This window comes from Puma concolor, chromosome C2 (genome assembly GCF_028749965.1).
Source record: "Puma concolor isolate L17-30 chromosome C2, mPumCon1.1.hap2, whole genome shotgun sequence".
NCBI lineage: Eukaryota > Metazoa > Chordata > Mammalia > Carnivora > Felidae > Puma > Puma concolor.
Window position 1 is genome coordinate 105001332 of NC_141675.1, and position 22921 is coordinate 105024252.

General features: G+C 35.5%; 1 protein-coding gene across 10 annotated transcripts in view; it reads left to right on the forward strand.

The window, feature by feature from the left end:
- The window catches only part of CD47 (CD47 molecule), a 51263-nt gene extending 28619 nt beyond the window's left edge, over positions 1–22644 (forward strand). For 3 of the 10 annotated variants that reach the window (XM_086675523.1, XM_086675517.1, XM_086675521.1), the window contains 6 exons: positions 8632–8739; positions 10132–10224; positions 11258–11350; positions 12171–12263; positions 18429–18460; positions 18777–18932. In XM_086675523.1, the coding sequence (XP_086531649.1) occupies positions 8632–8739; positions 10132–10224; positions 11258–11350; positions 12171–12263; positions 18429–18460; positions 18777–18854 (497 nt within the window). In that variant the 3' untranslated portion in view covers positions 18855–18932. Of the gene's footprint in view, positions 1–8631; positions 8740–10131; positions 10225–11257; positions 11351–12170; positions 12264–15309; positions 15357–18428; positions 18461–18776; positions 18933–19848; positions 19874–20484; positions 20518–22400 lie in introns of those variants that run through there. The other 7 variants (XR_015240327.1, XR_015240329.1, XM_086675518.1 and 4 more) reach the window with 7 other exon arrangements.
- Positions 22645–22921: the final 277 nt, after the last annotated feature.

Sequence of the window (22921 nt, forward strand, 5' to 3'; positions counted from 1 at the left end):
TAAAACTTTTACTGTCAGTAATAACACTAGTAGGAAAGGAAAAAAAGTAATACTTAGTAGACGGTAAATTGAAACATCAAAAACGTTGAGAATTAAAGTGTTTCATCAAGAGTAGTTGGAACAGTGCTTGCCTCCTTATTTTTTTTTTTTTTTACCATTTATTTATTTATTTATTTATTTTTAATTTACATCCAAGTTAGTTAGCATATAGTGCAACAATGATTTCGGGAGTAGATTCCTTAATGCCCCTTACACATTTAGCCCATCCCCCCTCCCACAGCCCCTCCAGTAACCCTCAGTTTGTTCTCCATATTTATGAGTCTCTTCTGTTTTGTCCCCCTCCCTGTTTTTATAGTATTTTTGCTTCCCTTCCCTTATGTTCATCTGTTTTGTATCTTAAAGCCCTCATATGAGTGAAGTCATATGATATTTGTCTGTCTCTGACTGTTTTCGCTTAGCATAGTACCCTCTAGTTTCATCCACATAGTTGCAAATGGCAGGATTTCATTCTTTTTGATTGCCGAGTAATACTCCATGGGGTGTGTGTGTGTGTGTGTGTGTGTGTGTGTGTGTGTGTGTATATATATATATATATATATATACCACATCTTCTTTATCCATTCGTCCATCCGTGGACATTTGGACTTACCGCCTTCTTATTATAGAACTTTGAATACAGAGCAGGCATCTTTTTTATGCCTCAGTGAATTGTCATACTCCTTTTTAAGTTGGGATCAGCTTCCAACATTTTGTCCTTTGCATTTACAGGGTTACACAATATCTCCCACAATTTCTTTCATGTGAAGTTTTTTGCCAGAGTCACCGCTCTTGGGACATCTGTGTTCCTTTTGTCACAACCTACTCACTCTCCCCATTTATGCCAATAAGTTCACTTTTACTGAGTTTCTCTGACTGTATATCTAGAGTCCCTTGAATGGCAGTATTGTTGATATTCCCTCATCCAGTTGTTTCTTCTATGATGCCATTTACATTTTATTCGAATTTCACTTCCAACATTACCACTTTATATTTCTTTACTCTTTCATCTTTGTTGCCTGTTTCCTGCTTTGATAATCCATCATAAAGTATCACACTGATTTATTACTGGAACACAACAAAGTTACACAACACCTGCTTTGCTGTCTGTGCATGAACTGAATAACAGGTGTTCAGTGAGCAGTCACCAACAGTCTTTGAAAGAAGTGACATGATTGGTCACTGATCATGATACACATCTGATATTAACAGGGTGATTTGTGTACTGAAGAGATAACAGTGAAGTTTGCACTCATGCAAGTACTCAGTTAATTTATTGTGGTATTGCGATAACTGAAATTTCTACTGTAATTTGGGGGCATTTGTGTTATTTAAACCATGGCAACTGAAATTCATGCATATTGAAACTGAGCCAAACAAGGACCACTGTAATTTATTTCATATTCATGCATTCTGGGCATCTTTCGTGTCCTTTTCTAACTTTCTAGTCCTTGCTCAAAATTACTCCACAAAGATTTTGGTTACTGCTCAGAGGTATTTGGTTATATGTTCCTGTAGAAGTCATTGTTGCGAAATTCAAGAAAAAAAATTACCACAACAGCTTTGAGATCCTATTAAGACCTTGAATCCAATTTTTAGGACTATTTTATTGACATTGAAATTAGTTAGACCGTGAGCACACCTAAAAAAAATAACGTAATGGAACAGGGGATTTCTTTGTAGATCAGAAAAATCATTCTGAAGAAGTGAGGATATATACTAATTTGCTCCAGGAAATTTCTATCCAGGAAGGTAAAATAGTGGCACAATAAATACTATTACAAAGAATCATTCTGTGCCCTGGTTGATGGATACTATTAATAGGACTTTGTTATTAAGTTTCCTTTGAATTTCATTCACTAATCTTGGACTTAGAGTGCCTTCCCTTGGTCCTTTCCACATAATTATCACACTGTGTTATTAAATGTTTTTATGCCCTGGTTTTATTGTAGGAAGAACTGAACAAAACTGTAGCTTGGCAGTGTACTCTTGTAGAAATGTAATTGTTATTCCTTCGACTTTTTACAAATTCAAGCATCCCAGCTTCCTGCATATACTCTGAAGTTATGGCACCATCCATAAGATCAGGGAACATTTGGAACCAAGGAAAGGCAGTTACTGTGTTGGACATCCTCTTCTTTAATCTTCTGTATTCAAAGTGCTTTCTGTACAGTGCCTGGGCTTTTTCATTTCTGCGTCCTATAGACCAGGAATGTGATTTTTAGTCAGGATTCATTTTTACCAAAACGTTTCATCAAAGCCAGTTGGATAGTGCATGCAGTTTATTATAAAATCCTTTACTTGCCTTTTGGCAAGTAATCAGTTTATAATGGGTATTCATATTCTGTTTTCTCCAGCACCAGATTCACATAGCCTTTGTTATTTTTTTTATGAGTATGTTAAATATTTGTAAAGTAGTAATTTAATTAAATAATTAAAAATTTAGAAATTGTAATTTCACTTTCAAAGTGATTGGATGTGTTTTATCCTGCATCAAAGACAATATTGATTTGCAGCTGAACAGATACCAAAAAGATCTTACAATTACTCTCCTAAAGTTGTCAGAAAATAATGAAGTCAGACATGTCTTCCTTTATGATTTCTTCTTAATCTGGTATGCATTACATCTCGCTGATTAGCCTTCTTATCTGACCACTAACTCACTGACCACTCAGTAGAGGAAACATCTAAATGTCATGCCTTTGAGCAGATATCGCATTCATAGATTTGGGGGTTTGTTGGTTGGATAGACTGAGGTCTTTGTAGATCTGTATGGGCATATTGAATCCTGTCTTTGGAATATCATGAAAACTAGGGTGACAGCTTTTATTTGATCTCCAAGTGATCTGGTAATTTCACTATATTTTATCAACCACAGCCTGCATTTTTTTCTTGTATGTCCTTTCTGTTAGTCACAAGGAGACAAGAAAACCTAAATGGACTATGTATTCATGACATTAGCTGTTGTTTCAGGTGGTTAGAGGGACATGTCATTTTTTATTCACATTTGAATTTGAAGATTAAATACATAAAGGGGCTTTCTTAGGCTAGAGGAGACCCACACCTTTTACTGAACTGGGAAAGAAGGCCAGGGAATAACATTCCATCAGTCGCTTCTCCCTTACCCCTAACACACACATACAGGTGCACACGCATGTGTACACACACACACACACACACACACACACACACACACACACACACTAGAATGTAAGGGCTTTGAGGCAGAAGTATTTGGGTTTTTTGTTCAATGCCAGCACTTAGAATAGTGATTATCACATGGTAAGTGCACCATTATTGTTGCACAATCTTCTACTTGTACCTTGATTTCATTGATAGGATTTCAGCTAAGAAAAGGGCTTGCTACAATGTCAGTACATAGTAAATATTTCTAAAACAAACAAATTAATCAGCCTCGCTCATTTCTGAGAAGTAGCTGGCTATATTTAATTATTTTATAGAATATGTAAAAGGGGAAAATTTTAGAATTCCTAATTTATTATCAAAAATATAATAGTTCTCCCCCATATATTTGGTACTCCTTTGTCAGGCAGCATTAGGGTTATAAGTTTTTGTTAAAAATATAAATACTGACAACACCAAATGCTTATGAGGATGTAGAGCAGTAGGAACCCTCATACATTGCTAATGGGAATGCAAAATGGTACAGCCACCTTGGAGGACAGTTTGGCAGTTTCTTTAAAATCTGAACATGTTCTTCCCATATAATCTGGCAGTTGTGCTCCTTGATATTTATCCAAGTGGAGTTGGAAACTTACGTCCACACAGAAACTGGCACACAGATATTTATGGCAGCTTTACTGTTCTACAACAGGTGAGTGGATAAACTGGTACATCCATACATGGATATTATTCAACAATAAAAAGAAATGAGCTCTCAAGTTGCCATAAAAAGACATGGGGATACTTAAATACATATTATTAAGTGAAGTCAATCTGAAAAGGCTGCATACTTTATGATACCAATTATAAGACACTCTGAAAGAGCCACAATTGTGGATATAATAAAAAGATGAGTGATTGCCAGGGAAGGGGCTAGGGGTGGAGGAGAAATGCATAGGCCAGAGCACAGGATTTTTAGGGCAGTGAAGTTACTCTGTACTATATAATGATGGATAGGTGTCATTATACATTTCTATAAACTCAAGAACATACAACAAGAGTGAACCCCTACGGTAAACTAGGGACTTTGGATGATTAGGATGTGTCAACATAGGTTTATCCTTTGTAGAAAATATACCATTTTGATGAGTAATGTTGATAATGGGGAAGGTCACTCGTGTTTAGGGGTAGGGTATATATGGGAATTCTCTGTACCTTCCTTTCATTTTGTTGTAAACCTAAAACTATACTAAAAAAATAAAGTCTTAAAACATAAGGAGTGTTATTGTCTTATTTTATTTTTTGTATTGATTTCAGTACTTTTAGCTGAGAGGATCTTTTAACACGTGCTGATTTTTAAAATTACATGGATTTTAAAAATCTATGCTAAACAACCAGGAAGTTTGATAAGAGCCTGCAGTTAAGGTCAGAAGAATGAAACTGGACCACTTCCTCACACCATACACAAAAATAAATTCAAAATGGATGAAAGGCCTAAGTGTGAGCCAGGAAACCATCAAAATCCTAAAGGAGAAAACAGGCAACAACATCTTTGACCTTGGCCGTAGCATCTTCTTACTAGACACATCTTTGGAGGCAAGGGAAACAAAAGCAAACATGAACTATTGAGACTTAAAAAGCTTCTGCACAGCAAAGGAAACAATCAACAAAACTCAAAGGCACTCTGTGGAATGGGAGAAGACATTTGCAAACAGCATAGCTGATAAAGGGTTAGTATCCAAAATTTACAAAGAACTTATCCAACTGAACACCCAAAAAACAAATTATCCAATTAAGAAATGGGCAGAAGACCTCAAAAGACATTTTTCCAAAGAAGACATCCAGATGGCTAACAGACACATGAAAAGATGCTCAATATTGCTCATCACCAGGGATATACAAATCAAAACCACAATGAAATAGCACCTGACACTTGTCAGAATGGCTAAAATTAGCACAGGAAACAACAGATGTTGGCAAGGATGCAGAGAAAGCGGAACCCTCTTACACTGTTGGGAATGCAAACTGGTGCAGCCACTCTGGAAAACAGTATGGAGTTTCCTCAGAAAGTTAAAGATAGAACTACCCTACAGCCCAGCTATTGCCCTTACCAAAGGATACAAAAATACAGATTCAAAGGGACACTTGCACCCCAGTGTTTATAGAAACACTATCAACAATCGCCAAACTATGGAAAGAGCCCAAATGTCCATTGACCAATGAATGGATAAAGAAGATGTGGGATACACACAGACACACACACACACACACACACACACACACTGGAATATTACTCAGCCATCAAAAGGAATGAAATCTTGCCATTTACAAGAATGTGGATGGAGCTAGAGTGTATTACACTAAGTGAAAATCATCAGAGAAAGACAAATACCATATGATTTTACTTGTATGTGGGATTTAAAAAACAAAACAGCACGTGGGAAGGGAAAAAAAGAGGGAAACAAGCCATAAGAGACTCTTTACTGTAGAGAACAAACTGAGGATTGGTGGAGGGAGGTGGGCAGGGGGATGGGCTATAAATGGGCAAGGGGGCATTAAGGAGGGTACTTGTTGTGAGCATTAGGTGTTGTAAGTGAAGAATAACTAAATTCTGCTTTTGACACCAATATTACACTATTGGCTAACGAATTGAAATAAAAATTTGAAACAAAATTGTCAGAATATTAAAAGAAAATAAAGTCTGTTAGATTTGAATTACAAAAAAGGCACATTGTATCATTTTTATCTTAATGCTAAGTGGGAAATTACTTGAATTTATTTTCTTTGATACATTTAAAGTTTTTATAGGTTTGATAAATAAGAGTAATTATACTTAATAAAGGGCCAGAAAAAAATCACCAATAAAAGATCCTTGAGATTATTGGGTTCTCTGACATCTATATCAGATTCCTGACTTTTTAGCTACACTGAAAACTTTGACAGCTGACTTAGCAACAAGGTGCTTTCTCCATACTTGCTGTAGGACCTGCATAGGCACCATCGTGAGCAAGAAAATGAGTCAAAAGAATTTGTTTTTATAGGTTCACTAAAGGTATATAGAGATGAACTCCTTCATTGCCTGTGGTTACATAAGTAGACTCCACTGATATTTTTGATAGAAATGGCTACTTAATTTAAGGAAGAAGATAGTATCCTTGAAAATAAGTAGTAGTTGAACTAATTAACAGGAACAACAGCTATCTGGAACATGTAGTGCATTTATATGCAAAGGTTTGAAAAGTGGTGGTTTATTTTTGTGACTATTGTTGGCATTATTTTTCTCCTAAAGCTCTTCTGAGTCTGAAAAGGTGGAATTTTATATGAGGTTCACACTCTTATTTTTGTTAAGAATGATATGTCTGCCTCTTTGCATGAATTTGTACTGTACTCCGAGGTGAATTCTTGCTACGTGATCTTAGTAACTCTTTTATGTGTTGAATTAAACCAGAGTCTCATAAATGATTGATTGTGAGGTACGTTTGAAACACAACTTCTATTTTATAACCCTTTTGCAGAACTTTCAGGCTCTATTTAGATAACAGTATGCATGGGATTAAATCAGAAATCTGACATATGTCTAGAGAAAGTTTTCTTTTTTTAAACCATATTTGTGCCTTTTGTGACCTATACATGGAATTTCATCCTAAACAGTGTTTGAGCCTAGAAAATAGGGAAGATGTGAACACTGGTGCCCTGTAATAAGTCAGGAACATGATTGAATCATAGTCACGTAAGTTTCAAGGCTGGATGAGTCAAATGAAATCTTGGGTAACTTGCCATATTGATTCTCTTTTATGATGAACGTGGATTTGATTACTCAGCTTCAGGACTGGTTATTGCTTAGCCTTCCATATCCCCCTGAAGAGAATAAAGTTGAGGTTACAATCTAAAGTATGATTACAACCTAAAATAGGTAGGGAGTTAAAAAATCTTCAGGTGCCTGCATTGTATCTTAACATCTTAACCATAGATTGTAATGGAATCCTAGGTTATAATACCTTATACATAGATTTTGTTATGGTCATTTAAGGGTTTATTTGTTGTTTTTAAAATTATATTTAATTATAAATAAAGATATTTATAATTAATAATGTATAAATATATATATTTATAGTTTGTCATTTTAGTTGAAGCAGATTAAATGCTAAATATAACATTTAAAAAATCTTCACCTCAGTTCAGTCACCCATTGATTAATGGCATGGAAAATATTGTGTGTATGAAACACAGCAGAATTTCTGTCATACACTCTGCTACTCAGCCTCCTTTTAGGTTACTTTAACAACTTTCTTGGTGAAAAATTAATATTAGCCAAAACAGAACCCAAAAGGTGAATGTATAGCAAAAGAAATACAGTTAACTCTTGAACAACATGGGTTTGAACTCTGTGGGTCCACTTATATGTGGATTTTTTATGGCCCAATGCTATATATATATATATATATATATATATATATATATATATATTCCCATCCTTATGATTTTCTTAATATTTCCTTTTCTGTAGCTTACTTTCTTATAATTCAGGACATGATACACCTAACATACAAAATATGTATTAATCGCCTGTTTATGTTATTAGTGAGGCTTCTAGTCAACAATAGGCTATTAGTGGTGAAGTTTTGGGGGAGTCAAAAGTTTTATACTTGGATTTTGGACTGCAGATGGTGAGGGAGGTCAGTGCTCCCCAACACCTGTGTTGTTTCAGGGGGCAACTCTAATATTTTTAGGCTTATCCATTATATTCTTTCAAGGACGGTATTAGATACTTGACAATAGAGCTAGCACCAAAAACAGGAACACATATGATGAGTGCTATTGAGTATTTGTAGTTTATTTTTATACAATTATTTTAATTGAACAATGTAAACATGTTTTACCCTCAGGATACCAAAAGGGTCTGATGTGTCTAATGTTTGTTCTACTTTTTCAAAACAATCTAGAATTCCAAATGCTTTCCTAATTTTATATTTTACTAAGTAGCCAGTTATTTCTCATCAGTGTATGTATATCAATTGTAAACCTGAGGCAGTTTTGTTCCTCAGGGGACATTTAACAATGTCTGGAGACATTTCTGATTGACACAACTGGGGGGCCATTCATGGCATAGAGTGTGTAGAAGCCAGGGATACTAAGCATTGTATAATACACGGAACAGAGTTATCTGGCCCAAAATGTTAATAATGCCTTAATTTAGAAAGCCTGATGTATATACCTTCATTCTTTAAATATAGGGGAATAAAGCATCACCTTTAAATTTAGTACCCATATTTATACTGCCATGACAATAATTTAGATAATGACTTATGAAAAAGATTTGAGGTAGCTTCACATGATAGGAGGGAGTTGTTCCTCAAAGATTATTCAGTTACAGTAAGTTACAGTTTATCTCTGCATTTCATATGTTACAGAAATGGCTTTACTTTTTGTGATTGGGTTCATGTAATTCTTCGTGTTTTTTTTTTTTTTAAGCACTTAAATATAAATCCAGTCTCATGAAGGAGAAAACCATTCTTTTATTTGTTGGTGGACTAGTGCTCACTATAGCTGTCATTGTTGGAGCCATTCTTTTTGTCCCAGGTAAGATACACAGTTATATGAGTGAGGCAGGATTGATGGAAATGAGGACCCGGGGGCAGTGGGGTGGGGGGGGCTCATAGGGCTGTTGTAACACATTACCACAAAGTGGGTGTCTTAAAAGTGTAGAAATTTTCTCACAGTTCTGGAGGCCATAAAGCTGAACTAAAGATGTCCTCAACACCATAATCCCTCCTGAGGCTCTTGGGGAGAAACCATTCTTTGCCTCTTCTAGCTTCTGATGTGTGCTGGCACTCTGTAGCTCCTTGGCTTATGGCACCATAATTTCCATTGCTGCCGCAGTAGTGTCTTTGTCAAATCTCTCTCTGCCTGTCTTACAGAGACACTTGTCATTACATTTAGGGCCCACCTGGATAATCCAGGATAAACTCCTCCTTTCAGGATCCTTAACTGAATCATCTTTTGCTATATAATGTAATATTCTTTTGCCATAGAAGTTAATATTCACAGGCTCCAGGGATTTGGAGGTGGATGTATCTTTAGGGCCATCATTCACCCCACTGCAGAGGCAGACTTCATTTGCCAAGACCTGGAAGTGGGGATGGGTGTAGGAAACAATTCTATCTGAAACCACTTGTTTTTGGAAGATGGGAGTGGAAGGGGGAAGAAAGGGAGTGCAGCACATGGAAAGATGGCAGATATGAGCTGGGACCCACAGTGCAGACTGGAGAGATCTGTCATTGCTTTGGAGCTAGATACAGTACAGTGTACTGTTTAGGAACATAAATTTGGCAGCTCTGTTTGCCTCTGGAGTTAGGACACCGGGAGGACGAGAAGAGTTGAGAAGATAACTTGAAAGAACAACTGTATTGACTTTGGGACAGATTGAACACAGCAAGTAAAGGGAATAGTAAGAGGGACTCCCAAGTTTCTCACTGGAATTCTGTGGGTAGTTGAGGCAAAGCCAAGTCAAGGTTTCCACATGTTGAGACTTAGATGTTGACATTTAGTAGATGTTTTAAGTTTGGTCTTAATAAAAAAATAGTTGTGGGGTGCCTGGGTGGCTTAGTCGGTTGAGCGTCTGATTTCAGCTCAGGTCATGATCTCACGTTTTGTGAGTTCAAGCCCCACGTTGGGCTCTGTGCTGACAGCTCAGAGCCTGGAGCCTGCTTTGGATTCTGTGTCTCTCTCTCTCTCTGCCCCTCCCCTGCTCACGCTCTGTCTCTCTCTATCTCAAAAATAAATAAAACATTAAAAAATAAAATTAAAAAATAGTTGTTTTGTGTGAAGTTTTGGGAGAAATATATTTTTGAACCTTTTGCAGTTTGTAAGAGTAGTATTGAGATTAATACACTTAGTAACTTTGAGTACTTTAACTTCCTGTAAAGTAGGAAGTACACAGGATAATATTTTTAATGTTATTTTTATTAACAGGTGAATATTCAACAAAGAATTCTTGTGGACTTGGTTTAATTGTGGTTCCTACAGTGATTTTAATATTACTTCAGTACTGTGTGTTTATGATAGGTAAGTATATGTTATAGCATGATTTTGTCTACCTTTTTCTTTTTGAAAACATTTTTGGTTAAAATATTTCTTGTATGATTTTCTTTTTTTCTTTTTTTCACAACTTAATAAAAGTCGGCTTATGTTCTTAGTAACACTTCCCCTGTGTGGATTAATTTTAAGGTTAGCTTAGGTTTTCAGGGCATTCTATTATTTAATAAAAAGTAATTTTCATATATATTTGATGCTAGCCAGTGGATTTTTAAAATTATGTTATATAATTTCTTAATGATTATCTTCATATTTTTATTTCAGTTTTTTCAAGTTATAAGTAGACATTAAACATGCCCTTTCTCTTCTTTTGCCAAGCCTGTCTTAAAAAATAGTTCTACAAATTAGGGTTATCAATTATAAATAGAAATATATCTTTTTTAGTTATTGGCAAATCTCAACATTGTAGATTTAAAAGATGATGCAAGTATCCAAATTGTAATTGGTATAATCTTCACTGCATTTTTGGAGTCAATCACTAACATATTTTTGTTATTATTACAGTCTGTTTTTTCCTATTTGCACATTTAACTCGGTCTTTGAGCTTATCTCTGGCTTGGTGTACATTGGAAAGTTATTAATTTGTTATAAAATCACGGATCTAGGCACACGAGACAGAGGTTATGATGTTTACAGCAGCATGTTTTGCATAATGGTTCTCTTTGCTAGAGTAATTTTATGTGCATGTGGTGAAGTCACGCATAATAGCCATTCATACTGTAAAATGCACAAATGTGGTAAAAGCAGCATTGTTCTAAGGTTTGGGGTAAAAAGCACCAGTCCAGCTCAGCTCACTGTGAAAATAAAAGACTGCTGAACGTGTGACTCTGGAACAGACTACTTGTGTGAAAAGGCAAAGTTTAAATTGTTGGGAAAGAATCAAGCATCTCATAAGGAAATCCAGAGTCAGTCTATGGTCACTGGATATTATTTTTGATTGCACAAAATACAAGTCGGTATGATGGCTTCTTAAATGCTCTCAACCCACTTTTTCTTTCTTCAGGTGTTTGGATGTCTTCTTTCACCATCGCCATATTGATCCTTCAGGTACTGGGCTATGTGCTCTCTGTGGTTGGACTAAGCCTCTGTGTCTCAGGTAAGGGTTACGTTCTTTTCTCATCCCAGTTTTTCTTACTACAGATTTCTCTTGGACAGAGCTCTTCTTCCTCCTCTCCTTCTTCTTCTTTATCCATTCATCCATTCCCCTATTGAAGGACATCCTGCTGCTTTCAGTTTTTGATGATTAAGAATAAAGCTACTATAAACATCCATGTGCGTGTTTTTGTGTGGACATAAGTTTTCAACTCGATTTAAGTAAATACCAAGGAGTGTGATTGCTGGGTTGTTATGTTAAGAACATATTTAGCTTGTAACGAATTGCCAACCTATCTTACAAAGTGGCTGTGCCATTTTGCATTCCCACCAGCAATGAATGAGAGTTCCTGTTGCTCCACATCCTTGCCAGCATTTGGTGTTGTGGGCTTTGTGAGCTTTCTTTTTTTAACTTTCATTTTTTCCCCACTGAGAATAGTGCTTTCCATATTGCCATGAGAATATTGGCTGTATATGGCTTGTGGGCTGATTATTCTAGCAGCCAAACTGCTGTGCCTATATTTGTGGGAGAATTTTTTAAATAACCAGCCTCTAATTGGTTGGAACTTAAGGCTTTACACACTATTTTCTATTAGTCTTGATGTGATAAGGCACATGTTATGCAAACAAAATCTTTTGTCTTTTAATAATTTGGAGGCATTTCACTGAGTTAATAATGATGAATATATGTAGGTAGTTTTTGTTTCTTAATAATTAGAAAAAGAATTACTCTCCTTAAAACTTGATTTATTGTTGTTTGTTTTTTTAAAAAGATAACTTATTTCATGTAGATTTTTAATGTAAAATCTCACTTGTTTTTACAGAGTGCACCCCAGTGAATGGCCCTCTTCTGATTTCAGGTTTGGGTATTATAGCTCTAGCAGAATTACTTGGATTAGTTTATATGAAACTTGTTGGTAAGTCAATCTTATTTTTTGTTAGCCTGTGCCGAGAATTTCAGTTATATAATTGAAATATAACGAATGTAATGCTTTGATTGGCTCTTATGGTTTGACTAAAGAAATTTATCAGTTTTCCCAAAAACGAGAATATATCATGAATGCAGCTGTATTTCTTAAATAATAAAATTGGAATGATTTGGGGGTAATGAAAGAGGGTAGAAGTAATATGAATTAATGAAAATTTTAGATTATAAACTATTTTTTTAAAAATGGCTTTATGTTTTAGAATGTATAAACTATACTAGCTAAAAGGAGAGAATGTTGAGGATTTGTTTTATATTTTTTTATTTTTTATTCTTATTTTTATTTTTTTTTAATGTTTACCCACTTTTTTAGAGACAAGAGACAGAGTGTGAGCAGGACAGGGGCAGAGGGAGGGGGAGACACAGAATCTGAAACAGGCTCCAGGCTCTAAGCTGTCAGCACAGAGCCTGAAGTGGGGCAAAGATTCATTTTAATAGAAAAAGATTTTTAATTGTCCCATTGTTTCTATGAGAGACCTAGTTGTTACTTGCTCTTCTTGCAGATTGTTTATAGACCTTGGCTCCCCTAAGTAGACAGTTTGAAATTCAAAATCTGTCACTTTTGTTAAAAGAACAGTGTCTTTTGACTTTACTTGACTTTAAAATATTTTTACTTAAGAGACTCTTAAATATAGGGAACAAACTGAAGGTTGCTGGAGGGAAGGGGAATAGGGGAGATGAGCTAAATGGGTGATGGGTACCAAGAAGGGCCCTGTTGGGATGAGCACTGGGTGTTATATGTAAGTGATGAATCATTAAATTCTATGCCTGAAACCATTAACACACTATATGTCAACTAACTTGGATTTCAATAAAATTAAAAATACAATACAATAAAACAAAATAAAACCTCCCAAAACAACAACAACAGCAACGAAACGAATATAATAAAAACATGGAGCTTTAAAATTTAGGCTTTTGCTGCCTTTTAATTAATTAATTAATTAATTTAATTTTTAAAATCCAGTATAATTAACATACAGTGTTATGTTAGTTTCAGGTACACAATATTAATGACCCAATAGTTCTATACATTATTCAGTGCTCATGATGAGAGTGTGCTTTTTACTTCCCTTTGCCTATTTCCCCCATCCTCCACCCACCTCCCCTCTGGTAACCACCAGTTCTGTATAATTAAGAATCTTATTTTTGTTGTCTCTTTTTTCCTTTGTTTTTGTTTCTTAAATTCCACATATCAGTGAAATCATATGGTGTTTGTCTTTCTCTCACTGACTTATTTCACTTAGCATTATACACTCTGGATCCTTCCATGTTGTTTTTACTACCTTTAAAATAAATGGTTAGTAAGTTGGAATTAGCTAATTTTTTTGAATTTCATATTTAATCTGCCAATTTTCAAATAACAGATGTCTATATAAATTCTTATTTTTTATACATAGAGGCAGATGCTTTTAGGTAGTATGTTGTCTGATTTAAGCTAAAAATGTTCCCTACAATTGGTTTACATTAGTATCCCTTTAAAAAAGTTGTTTTTTGGGGCGCCTGGGTGGCGCAGTCGGTTAAGCGTCCGACTTCAGCCAGGTCACGATCTCGCGGTCCGTGAGTTCGAGCCCCGCGTCAGGCTCTGGGCTGATGGCTCAGAACCTGGAGCCTGTTTCCGATTCTGTGTCTCCCTCTCTCTCTGCCCCTCCCCCGTTCATGCTCTGTCTCTCTCTGTCCCAAAAATAAATAAAACGTTGAAAAAAAAAAATTAAAAAAAAAAAAAAGTTGTTTTTTTTATTTAAGCAGTAAACCAGACTCTTAAAAATTTGTCAAAATAATCAAAAGTTGCCAAATAATAGAGTAAAAAAAAAAATCAGTGTTCTGCTTTAGGTGAACTTTACTGTGTTTCAAAAATTATATGAACCTTGAATTGTTAGTCAAATAATTTTCCATATGGCTTACATAATATTGTCAAAGAAACTTTACCTTTGTTTCTTAACCTCAGCTTTTGCTGACTGATCATTGAGTTCAGTTTTGTTACATATTCTTTTGTCCCTATCTAGTTAATGCTTGTTAGATAAACAAATATACTTAACTAAAATCTCCCTATCTTTGGTTTATGTGTTCTCATAAATCAGAGTTGTTTCCTCAATGAAATTTTCTTAGTTCCTGACTCACAGGTCCATAAAATACAATGAAGACCTCTCAGCCCAATGGTAGTAGCTATCATGAGCATCACATTATGAATGTTGATACATATTCTATTTTTGTTGAATATTCCAGTCCCCATTTGTGTGGTTCTTGAAGTTTATACTGCTAGTTACATTGCTCTGTGTGAATGTTTGAGAATACAATGTTCTCCTCAATATTCCTACAACATGATGTAGTATTAGGTGTCTTTGATGGCTCTTTGTTCTGTTTATTCCTCATTGTCTGGATCATCCTCCCTTTTTTTAAATGTTTGCTTATTAGTTTTGAGAGAGAGCATGCACGCGCGTGGGGGAGGGACAAAGAGAGAGTGGGACACAGAATCTGAAGCAGGCTTCAGGCTCTGAGCTGTCAGCACAGAGCTGGACATGGGGCTTGAACTCAAGGACTGTGAGATCATGACCTCATCTGAAGTCAGACACTTAACCGACTGAGCCACCAGGCACCCCGGATCATCCTCCCTTTTATTGCCTTGCTCCCCATGCCTTCCATGTCTAACAAAGAATGATGTTCAGTAGAATTGCCAACAGGTCTGGAATGCCGACTCAGGTGAAAATAGGCATTGTCTAGCTACCACCTCCTGGGTCCTGTCTCTCCCTTCTCCATAGCTTATCTCCCAAAGAAGCTTGGGAAACCAGTGTAGTAACACACATACTGTTCTCATGTGAAAAATCGAAGTGAAAGTAAAATCCTAAAAGAGTTCCCCCAATTTTTTCTTTATCATAGTTTAGCATATAGATATTTATATGTTAAGAATTTAGTCCAATTTTATTGACATTTTGAGAATATTCTAAATTAACTTTCCAAATCAACTTGTCTAATGCCAGAATTCAGAGGCACACCTTCGGTCAGTTGAAGGGCAAGAAGAGAAAAGGTACAGGAAAGTTGCTCTTTAGATAATGTGGTAGAATAGGAAAATTAGTGTGTTTTTCTTATATAATCTGAGTGTGTAAATATCAGTATATGTAACATTAAGGTTGCAAATTTTAGCATTTTTATCAGGAGGCAAGTAATTGTGTTTCCAAAATAAATTTTACTCATTGTGCTCTGTTTTGGAAAAGCTTAGTGAATGTGTCTTGACTTAAATGCAATAAAATTCTCAGATTTTGTTGTTGTTAAAATCCAAGCTATCTTTTTTAAGAGTAAGTTAATGGCCCTATGAGAATTTTAACTTTGTTATTTTTATTATTTCCAAGTTTAAATTTGTAGCCTTAATTGTTACTTTAGAAGTAAGATTTTAACTTTCACTTTTTATGGTCTTTTTAAACTGTTGGATTTTTTTTTTTATTACTGGAAGTATTTAAGTTTTACAAAATGAAATTGGGGTTGGAAATAATGTGAATCACATAGAAAATTAAATACTGCTAACTAAACTCACTAGAATTAGGCTTGTTGATTATATGGGGCATTTATATCCATTATTTATAAGAGCCCATACTTGTTCATTTTGTTTTCCTTTTTTTTTAAGCCATTACCAGTTCAGTATAAAGACATATAATTATGTTTTGTTATAAATCAACCTACTAGTAATCAAAAACCAGATTTATCACAACATATCACTTGTTTTAGAATGACATGGAGTGAATATATATGTGATATTTTATAGTTCACTGTTAGGATGTTAGGAAGAGGTAGGTCTGCTATCAGTAGGAAAAATATTTCTGAAAATTCAAAACGTAGAAATATATTTGTGTCATGTCATCAGATGTTTCAGGGAGAGAAGAACAAATCAGGAAGAAACCTTGCAAGGGGGCTCATATGGAATCCTTAAAGCTTGTGGCTTAAAAATAAATAAATATATGTATTTAAACTACATATATATGTGACTACATACACACACACACACACATATACACATATGTATGTATGTGTGTAGTGCCTTAGGCATGGTAAGAACAGATAAACCACAGCCATTTTGTCACCTCGGTCATATGTGTGTGGGAGAGAATTAACTCAAGTGAAAACTCAAATTAGCTTTTGCACTTCTGGGTTTTATACTACTACTAGGGAGAGCACAGCTGACTGGTATCCCAGCTCTTATTTTCCAGAATGGTCTAGCCAAAATGTGATGTTCCCTGGACCTGAGAATTGGAACTCAGAAACTATTCTTTACACATTATTAGGATAGAAAAGGAGTTACTTGGAAGTTCTTAATGTTAATCCTGATAAATAAATTTATGATTTCAAAAATACAGCTCTAAAATCTTACCTCTGATCCTTCACGCTACCAGTCAGAAATTTGCACAGCTGTTCAGTTTTCTTTTCTTGGATAGAACATAGAGTCATGGTTTAGTTGAAGTGATTTGTATATATGTGTAACTACTGTGATGATCCCTAATGAAGTTCTATAATTCTGCTTGGCTTCTTTTGAGAGGCTGCTAAATGTGATTCACCCATATTCCCAACCCATTTCACTCCATACTACTTTAGAAAGTGGTTTCCTTGTTTGGCTGCAAGGACCACACCGCTGCCCCCGTGCCTCCTGTAAGGGAGATTTACTTTAAAGCCACACGTGACACTAGCAGAGATGGGGATCTCTTGAGAACTGAGATATAACCAGACCTCACAGGGGCTGAGACAGTAAGCCATTTAGGAATTAGAAAGTTCTGATACATCTCTACAAACTGAATCATCGTGTTGCCCTCTGAGTAACAAGAGTTAGTCTTTGCCCATCTGCAGATTATACTGTGAGTTCCTTTCTGGTTCTTTCCCTAAGAGCTCATCCTCTCCTTTATGGCCTCATCTTATATTTTGTTCTTGTCTTCTCCTTGGTAGTTTCTCTTATGTTTGTCTCTAATCTTTGAGCTTCTCTCCCAGCTTGCTTTCTGTCTCCTTGTCACCTTCCTTTCCATCACCAACTTTCTGGTCTACTTTCTCTTTCTCCTCTTCAGGTCCCAGTGGGAGAGAAAAACTTTTCAGGCTAGTTAGTCACCATGGTCTCTGTTTGAGAGAGCCTGTTGGCTTCTGGCTGGTTTCTACATTGGCTGTCCTTGCGTGGGGTCTCACTCCCATTGCCCATCAGCTTTGGAAGCTTGGTAGGGGTGAATGTGGAGGAGGAATGGTAGTAAGTAAAGAGCACAGAACACTAGAGCGGTTCTGGGGCCCTGCATCGGTAGCTCACAAGCAAATTCAGCCTTCCATCCAATCCACAGGATAATGTAATTGACTATCCCTCAATAGCATTACCCTCCCACCAGCCTGTTCACGGGATGTTGCTGGTTCATGCTTTCATACATATAGGACTCTGATTTAGGACTGGCTTCCGCTGCGCTGGGTCCTTCTCACTTGGCTTTTGTAACGAAGTTCTCTCTTTCTCCCTATGCAACTGAAGTAAATGTTTTTCCCCTCTCTCTTTCTCCATGCCCTGTATTCCTTCATTAACCAGTCCACTCAGAAACAGTGCAAAGGGTAACTTGGAAAACTGAGAAAGAGTACATGGAGAAGAGGTTGATTGTGGCTAAAACTAACTGCTGGGAGAATTCATTGAACTCCGAGGGATCTGAATATTTTTTTTCAGTTTGTTAGCTATTTGGAGCATTGAAAACTGGAAAGATGGAAGCAGAAGAGAAGACTGGGTCACAAGGAATGAGAACAGTGAGCTAATAAGGGCAGGCAGTGGAGTAGAGGTGAAGATTGGTCATTGCCACCTTCTGTCCACATTCTGGCTGGGTTGAGTGGGGAGGGGTATAGAGTCCACAGTGGGGATGAATAGATGATAGACAGCATTTTTCACCAAGAAGTTTAACAAATGGCTGATTTAGGAGAAGTATAGCCTGTACAAATGAGAGAATGTATTGGTTTATTATTTGATGTAGGTGGGTCATTTGATCATTATATTCTATCAATGCATAAAATCATTTGAAATTAACCGTTAATAGTCATTGAGATTAAACATTATATTGCCTTAACGTATTAAATTTATTTTCTGAATTTTTAATTATATCAGCTTCCAATCAGAAGACTATACAACCTCCTAGGGTAAGTTAAACTTTCTTAAATGAATTTGGAATGATCAGTTGATGGTTTTGACTGAGAAATGATAATTGAGATAGATACTAAAGCCTTTTGCTCTCTGTTCATTGTATACCATCAGATTAAGAGAACACTGAAGTAATTTCATGACTTTTGCATGAGTAGATCCAACTTACTTTAAAATATATTTGGTCATTTTAGTTGCAGTAGGACAGAATCAGTGATTCCTTAACATTGTGCTAATAATTTCTCAAGTGACTTCTCACTTTCTCAGAACTGGAAAGTTTATGTGTAAGAATAATGGTTATTATCTCTGCTGAAGGAAGCTGATTCCAGTATATTGCCTCACCTATTGGCTCCATTTGATGTAGGTATACAAAATGTTACTTCAGGCTTTTAAAATGAGAGCGAGAGATTTGTATGAAATTGATTTCATTAAAAATAATAATCTATGCAATAAATGTACATATTGCTGAAATATATCTGTTCTGAATTATGATTCGTTTCCCTTCTTCCCTCATTTTAGAAGCATTTTTCTTCCTCCAAACTGTACTATAGTTTTTACTCTATCTTGGATACCTTAAAAACTATCTAAGAAAATTCCAAGAAAAGGAACAAATTAGGAAATAAACCAGATAAATGAGCAGGTGAAAAAAACCCGTGTAGAGAATTATCATGTGACAGGCCCAAGAACTATTTTATGGAAAGAAGACCTGGAGAGGACTATACTGTACTCACCTTCCTAGAAGGAATAATAGTAGCTCTGTCTGAAATGCCAAAATTGAGACTCTTGTCTGTGGCAGGAAGTGGAGATTACATATACTCCTGAGTCTGACAAGCTTCCACAGACATGTCTGATAGGCAAGGAGGGCCTGAGGGTGCATCTTTCCACGGGTGTTTATTCTGAAAAGATTGGGGCTGTAGCTACATTGGTCACCAACAGCCAGCAGTGTTTAAAGTGCCTCTGTTAGAGATAATCCAACCATTGGACCCTTACATCTTAACACATTTTCTTTCCTTGTTACTGAGTTCAACTTGCATGATTTGAAAATGATTGTGTTTTTGTCTCCCCCCTTGTTTAACTGTATTATCTATTATTGTGTTGCTATTTATGTTTGCACTTTTTTTGAGAAGTTTAAATTTCTTGAACTGAAAGAGGCAGAGTGGGTGGGAAATTCTGCATAGAAAAATATTAAAAGACTAATAGTTATTATTAAACTATCAGGTAAACTTGGCAATCTTTGTTTCCTTAACTTTTATTGCCTTACTTTGTTTTTAGCCTATAGGATTCACTCTTTACTATAGAGTTTAAATGTTAGCATATATAAATTTTAGTATAAAAGGACATGAAATAAATTCTATTTTTACGTAAATATATTTTAAATATTTTCCAGAAAGCTGTAGAGGAACCCCTTAATGGTATGTGGTTATTACAAACTTGTATATTCTTCTTGATCCATTACCAGATGATAATTTGAACTGGCCCCAAAGCAGTTAGAATGCTCCATCTGTGCCTGGGGAAAAAAATCCCATTTTTTTCTTGCCTGACCTCTCTTTTCTTGATTATAATAATTAATATAATAATTAAAATAATAATTAAGAGTATTACTATTGTAATGTTCTTACCTCTAAGAAAAACGCACTCCTCAGTATCTCTCCAGTCCTTGCTTGCACTGGCCAAGCAATACTTAGGCAAGAAGACCATTGCCTTATATTAGCCGATAGAAAAGAATCTCAATTAATTTCAGTTTCTGATTTACAAATTCAGATACAGACTGTCATCATGTCGTGAGACCCAAGCATCTCACTTTCTTTCTCCCTAAACCTAGATCTATGTTCCCAACTGACTTTGTTTCCTTTGAGAGTCTGGATATGAGCCACAGACATGCTTTTGTAATAAAGTAATAGACTTAAAATTAATTTGTCTTCATAGCTGTGGAATAGTTAGCATGATATTACTGCATATTTATTTAGAAATGATTTCTAATTGTTGAACCTTACTAACTGCTTGGCTTGTTACTAATTCTTAGCATTTAAAGAATCAAAAGGAATGATGAATGATGGTAAGTGTAAAATGCACCTGCAATTATAGATTGATTAAAATAGGAACATTGAAAAGAAATAAAAGGGCTTCTTTAAAGTATGCTTTTTTTGTATATAAAAGGGACACTGTCAAATCATAAAGGTCTACATTTTTTGATTTATAAAACTTAAAGCTACTCTTAAAAGTTGCAAAACCAGTGATATAAAAGCTGTAGGGTGTCACTAATCAGTCTTTCCAGTCTTACTGCTTGTAGCAAAGAGAAATTACTGCTTTTTTAAAAACATTTTTCAGCTACAATGTCTGGTGCCTGTAACTTTTAAAAATGATTTTTAGAAGACACATAGATAATCTGGCACAAAACTTTATCATCTTGACAGGGTTTCTTTTGTGCTTGTGTTGGTGATTTGTTGCATTTAATTCATGGGGACTTAATATCTCTGCTTTTCCAACTAGGGACTCAGTTGTAACCATTTGAAAAAGGATTTAAAAAGAAATGTTTAGTCACTCAGCTTTTGCTTCTTGTTTTGGAACTCTGGGCTAATCACTTCTATTTTGTATTATTTCAAAGACATTTGCTAGTTTTTAAAGATAAGTAAGTCGGACATATTGAGTGCTATGAGTATTCATTTTGATTTTGCTTGAAGATGCTGTGATACTTCAATTCTGTTAATATTTTAATAACTATGTTTTTATCTTATCAAACATTTCTTCATACCTTTGATATTTAGTCATTCCTTGATCATGTAAATAGTGTGCTATTTTACTGCTTTAACCTCCTCACCTCTGTGGCAAAGTGCAGCATTTAACACAAGAGGCTATATTCCCATGAGTGCAATTAATTTTTGCATAAGATTAAAAACACACCAATTGTGTACTGGTGGACAAAGTTTAAAACAATGGTTAGGCTGTGTTCAACAAGGAATCACAGAACGATTCCACTTTTGTAGGTTTGTGTTGTAGCCACAGCCTTTACTACAAAAACGTCTGTTTTATTTACCAACCACCACCTTCCTAATAAAAAAAAATTTTGCAGTTGGTAGGAATAAACTAAGTGACATTCAAAAAAAAAACTGGTACCTGGAATTGTGGCATAGTTCGTCCATGTTTACATTCTCTTGTTTTGTTTTGTTTTTATTTCTTTGCTCTTTTTCTTCTGCCATGTGATTCTTCTGTAGTTGTATAAAGAAATGAAACTCCTTTTCTCTGTTTTCAGAAAACTAGTATAAGAACCCCAAGTGCATTTTCCTTTATTAATTTCATGTGACTTTTTTTGGAACCACCATGTCCGTAGATACAGCAGTTTTTGTGTGTTCATAGCATACAAAGTCTATGATGATCTTTGAAATTCCCTTAATTTTGCTAATATTTAGCTGTTCAGAATTTGTTCTTGTTTTTTTTCTTTTTTTTTAACCTTTTTTTAAATCTTTCTGGTGGGCTCCAGGCCCTCACAGTGTGTCTGCCTCGTCAGTTTCAGACTGTCTTTCTAAGGACCACAATCCCGTTTTCTCTTTCACTTGCACCTACTCGCATGTTTATTTCACTCACATCAAATGAATGATGTAGGCTAAAGTGAATGTGATAGAATATTATTCTGTGGTCAATATCTTTTGCATTGAAAAACCAACATCTCTTGGCTTCTCAGCCAACCCAGCCAACTGAGATTATCAGACTTTGTTGATTTTTATTTTCATGTGGCATTGGCCTTTTACTTACTACAACTAAAAAGACTAATGATTTACCCGGTTTACATCTGTGACCTTTGTAAATCTAAGATTAAACACTTTTTCTTTATTTTTAGATGCTGTATATCTGAAATTTTTAATTTTTAAAAATTCATCAACTTGTTAATGCATAGAAAATGGACAGGAATAATGATTATATGTTCATTTTTCAATTTTCCAGAGTAACTGAAGTGAAGTGATGGACTCTGATTTGGAAAGTAGTAAGATATGAAAGGAATACAATTGTGTTTAAGCACCATGGCCTTGATTCACTGTTCAGGAGAAGAAAACAAGAAAAATTACTGGTTCTCATCTGTGGGAGAAAGTAAATCTTTGACCCTTAAATGATTGTTACAGTTAAGTTTTTATTCAAAGCATTTGTAATTTAGTTAATAAAAGAATTATTATCTGTGTTGTGTGCCCAATTGAGATCCAGTTTTTTGTTGTTATTTTTATTCAGTAAAGGGCAAGGGTAGAGTGGCTAATTTCCAAGAATGATGCCTTTCAGATCTTAGGGCCTGTTGACTGTAGTTTACCAGTTTGAATTGGTTCGAGGTTGAGAATCACGTGACGCTAACCTGTTGGTTTCCCAGAGAGATCTGTGAAGAACAGTGGCTTCCACAGAACCTTAGCACACTCGGGTTCACAGCCACTTTGGCAGTATGGCTGGTGTTAGCCGAGTAAGGTTTCTGGAACGTCTGG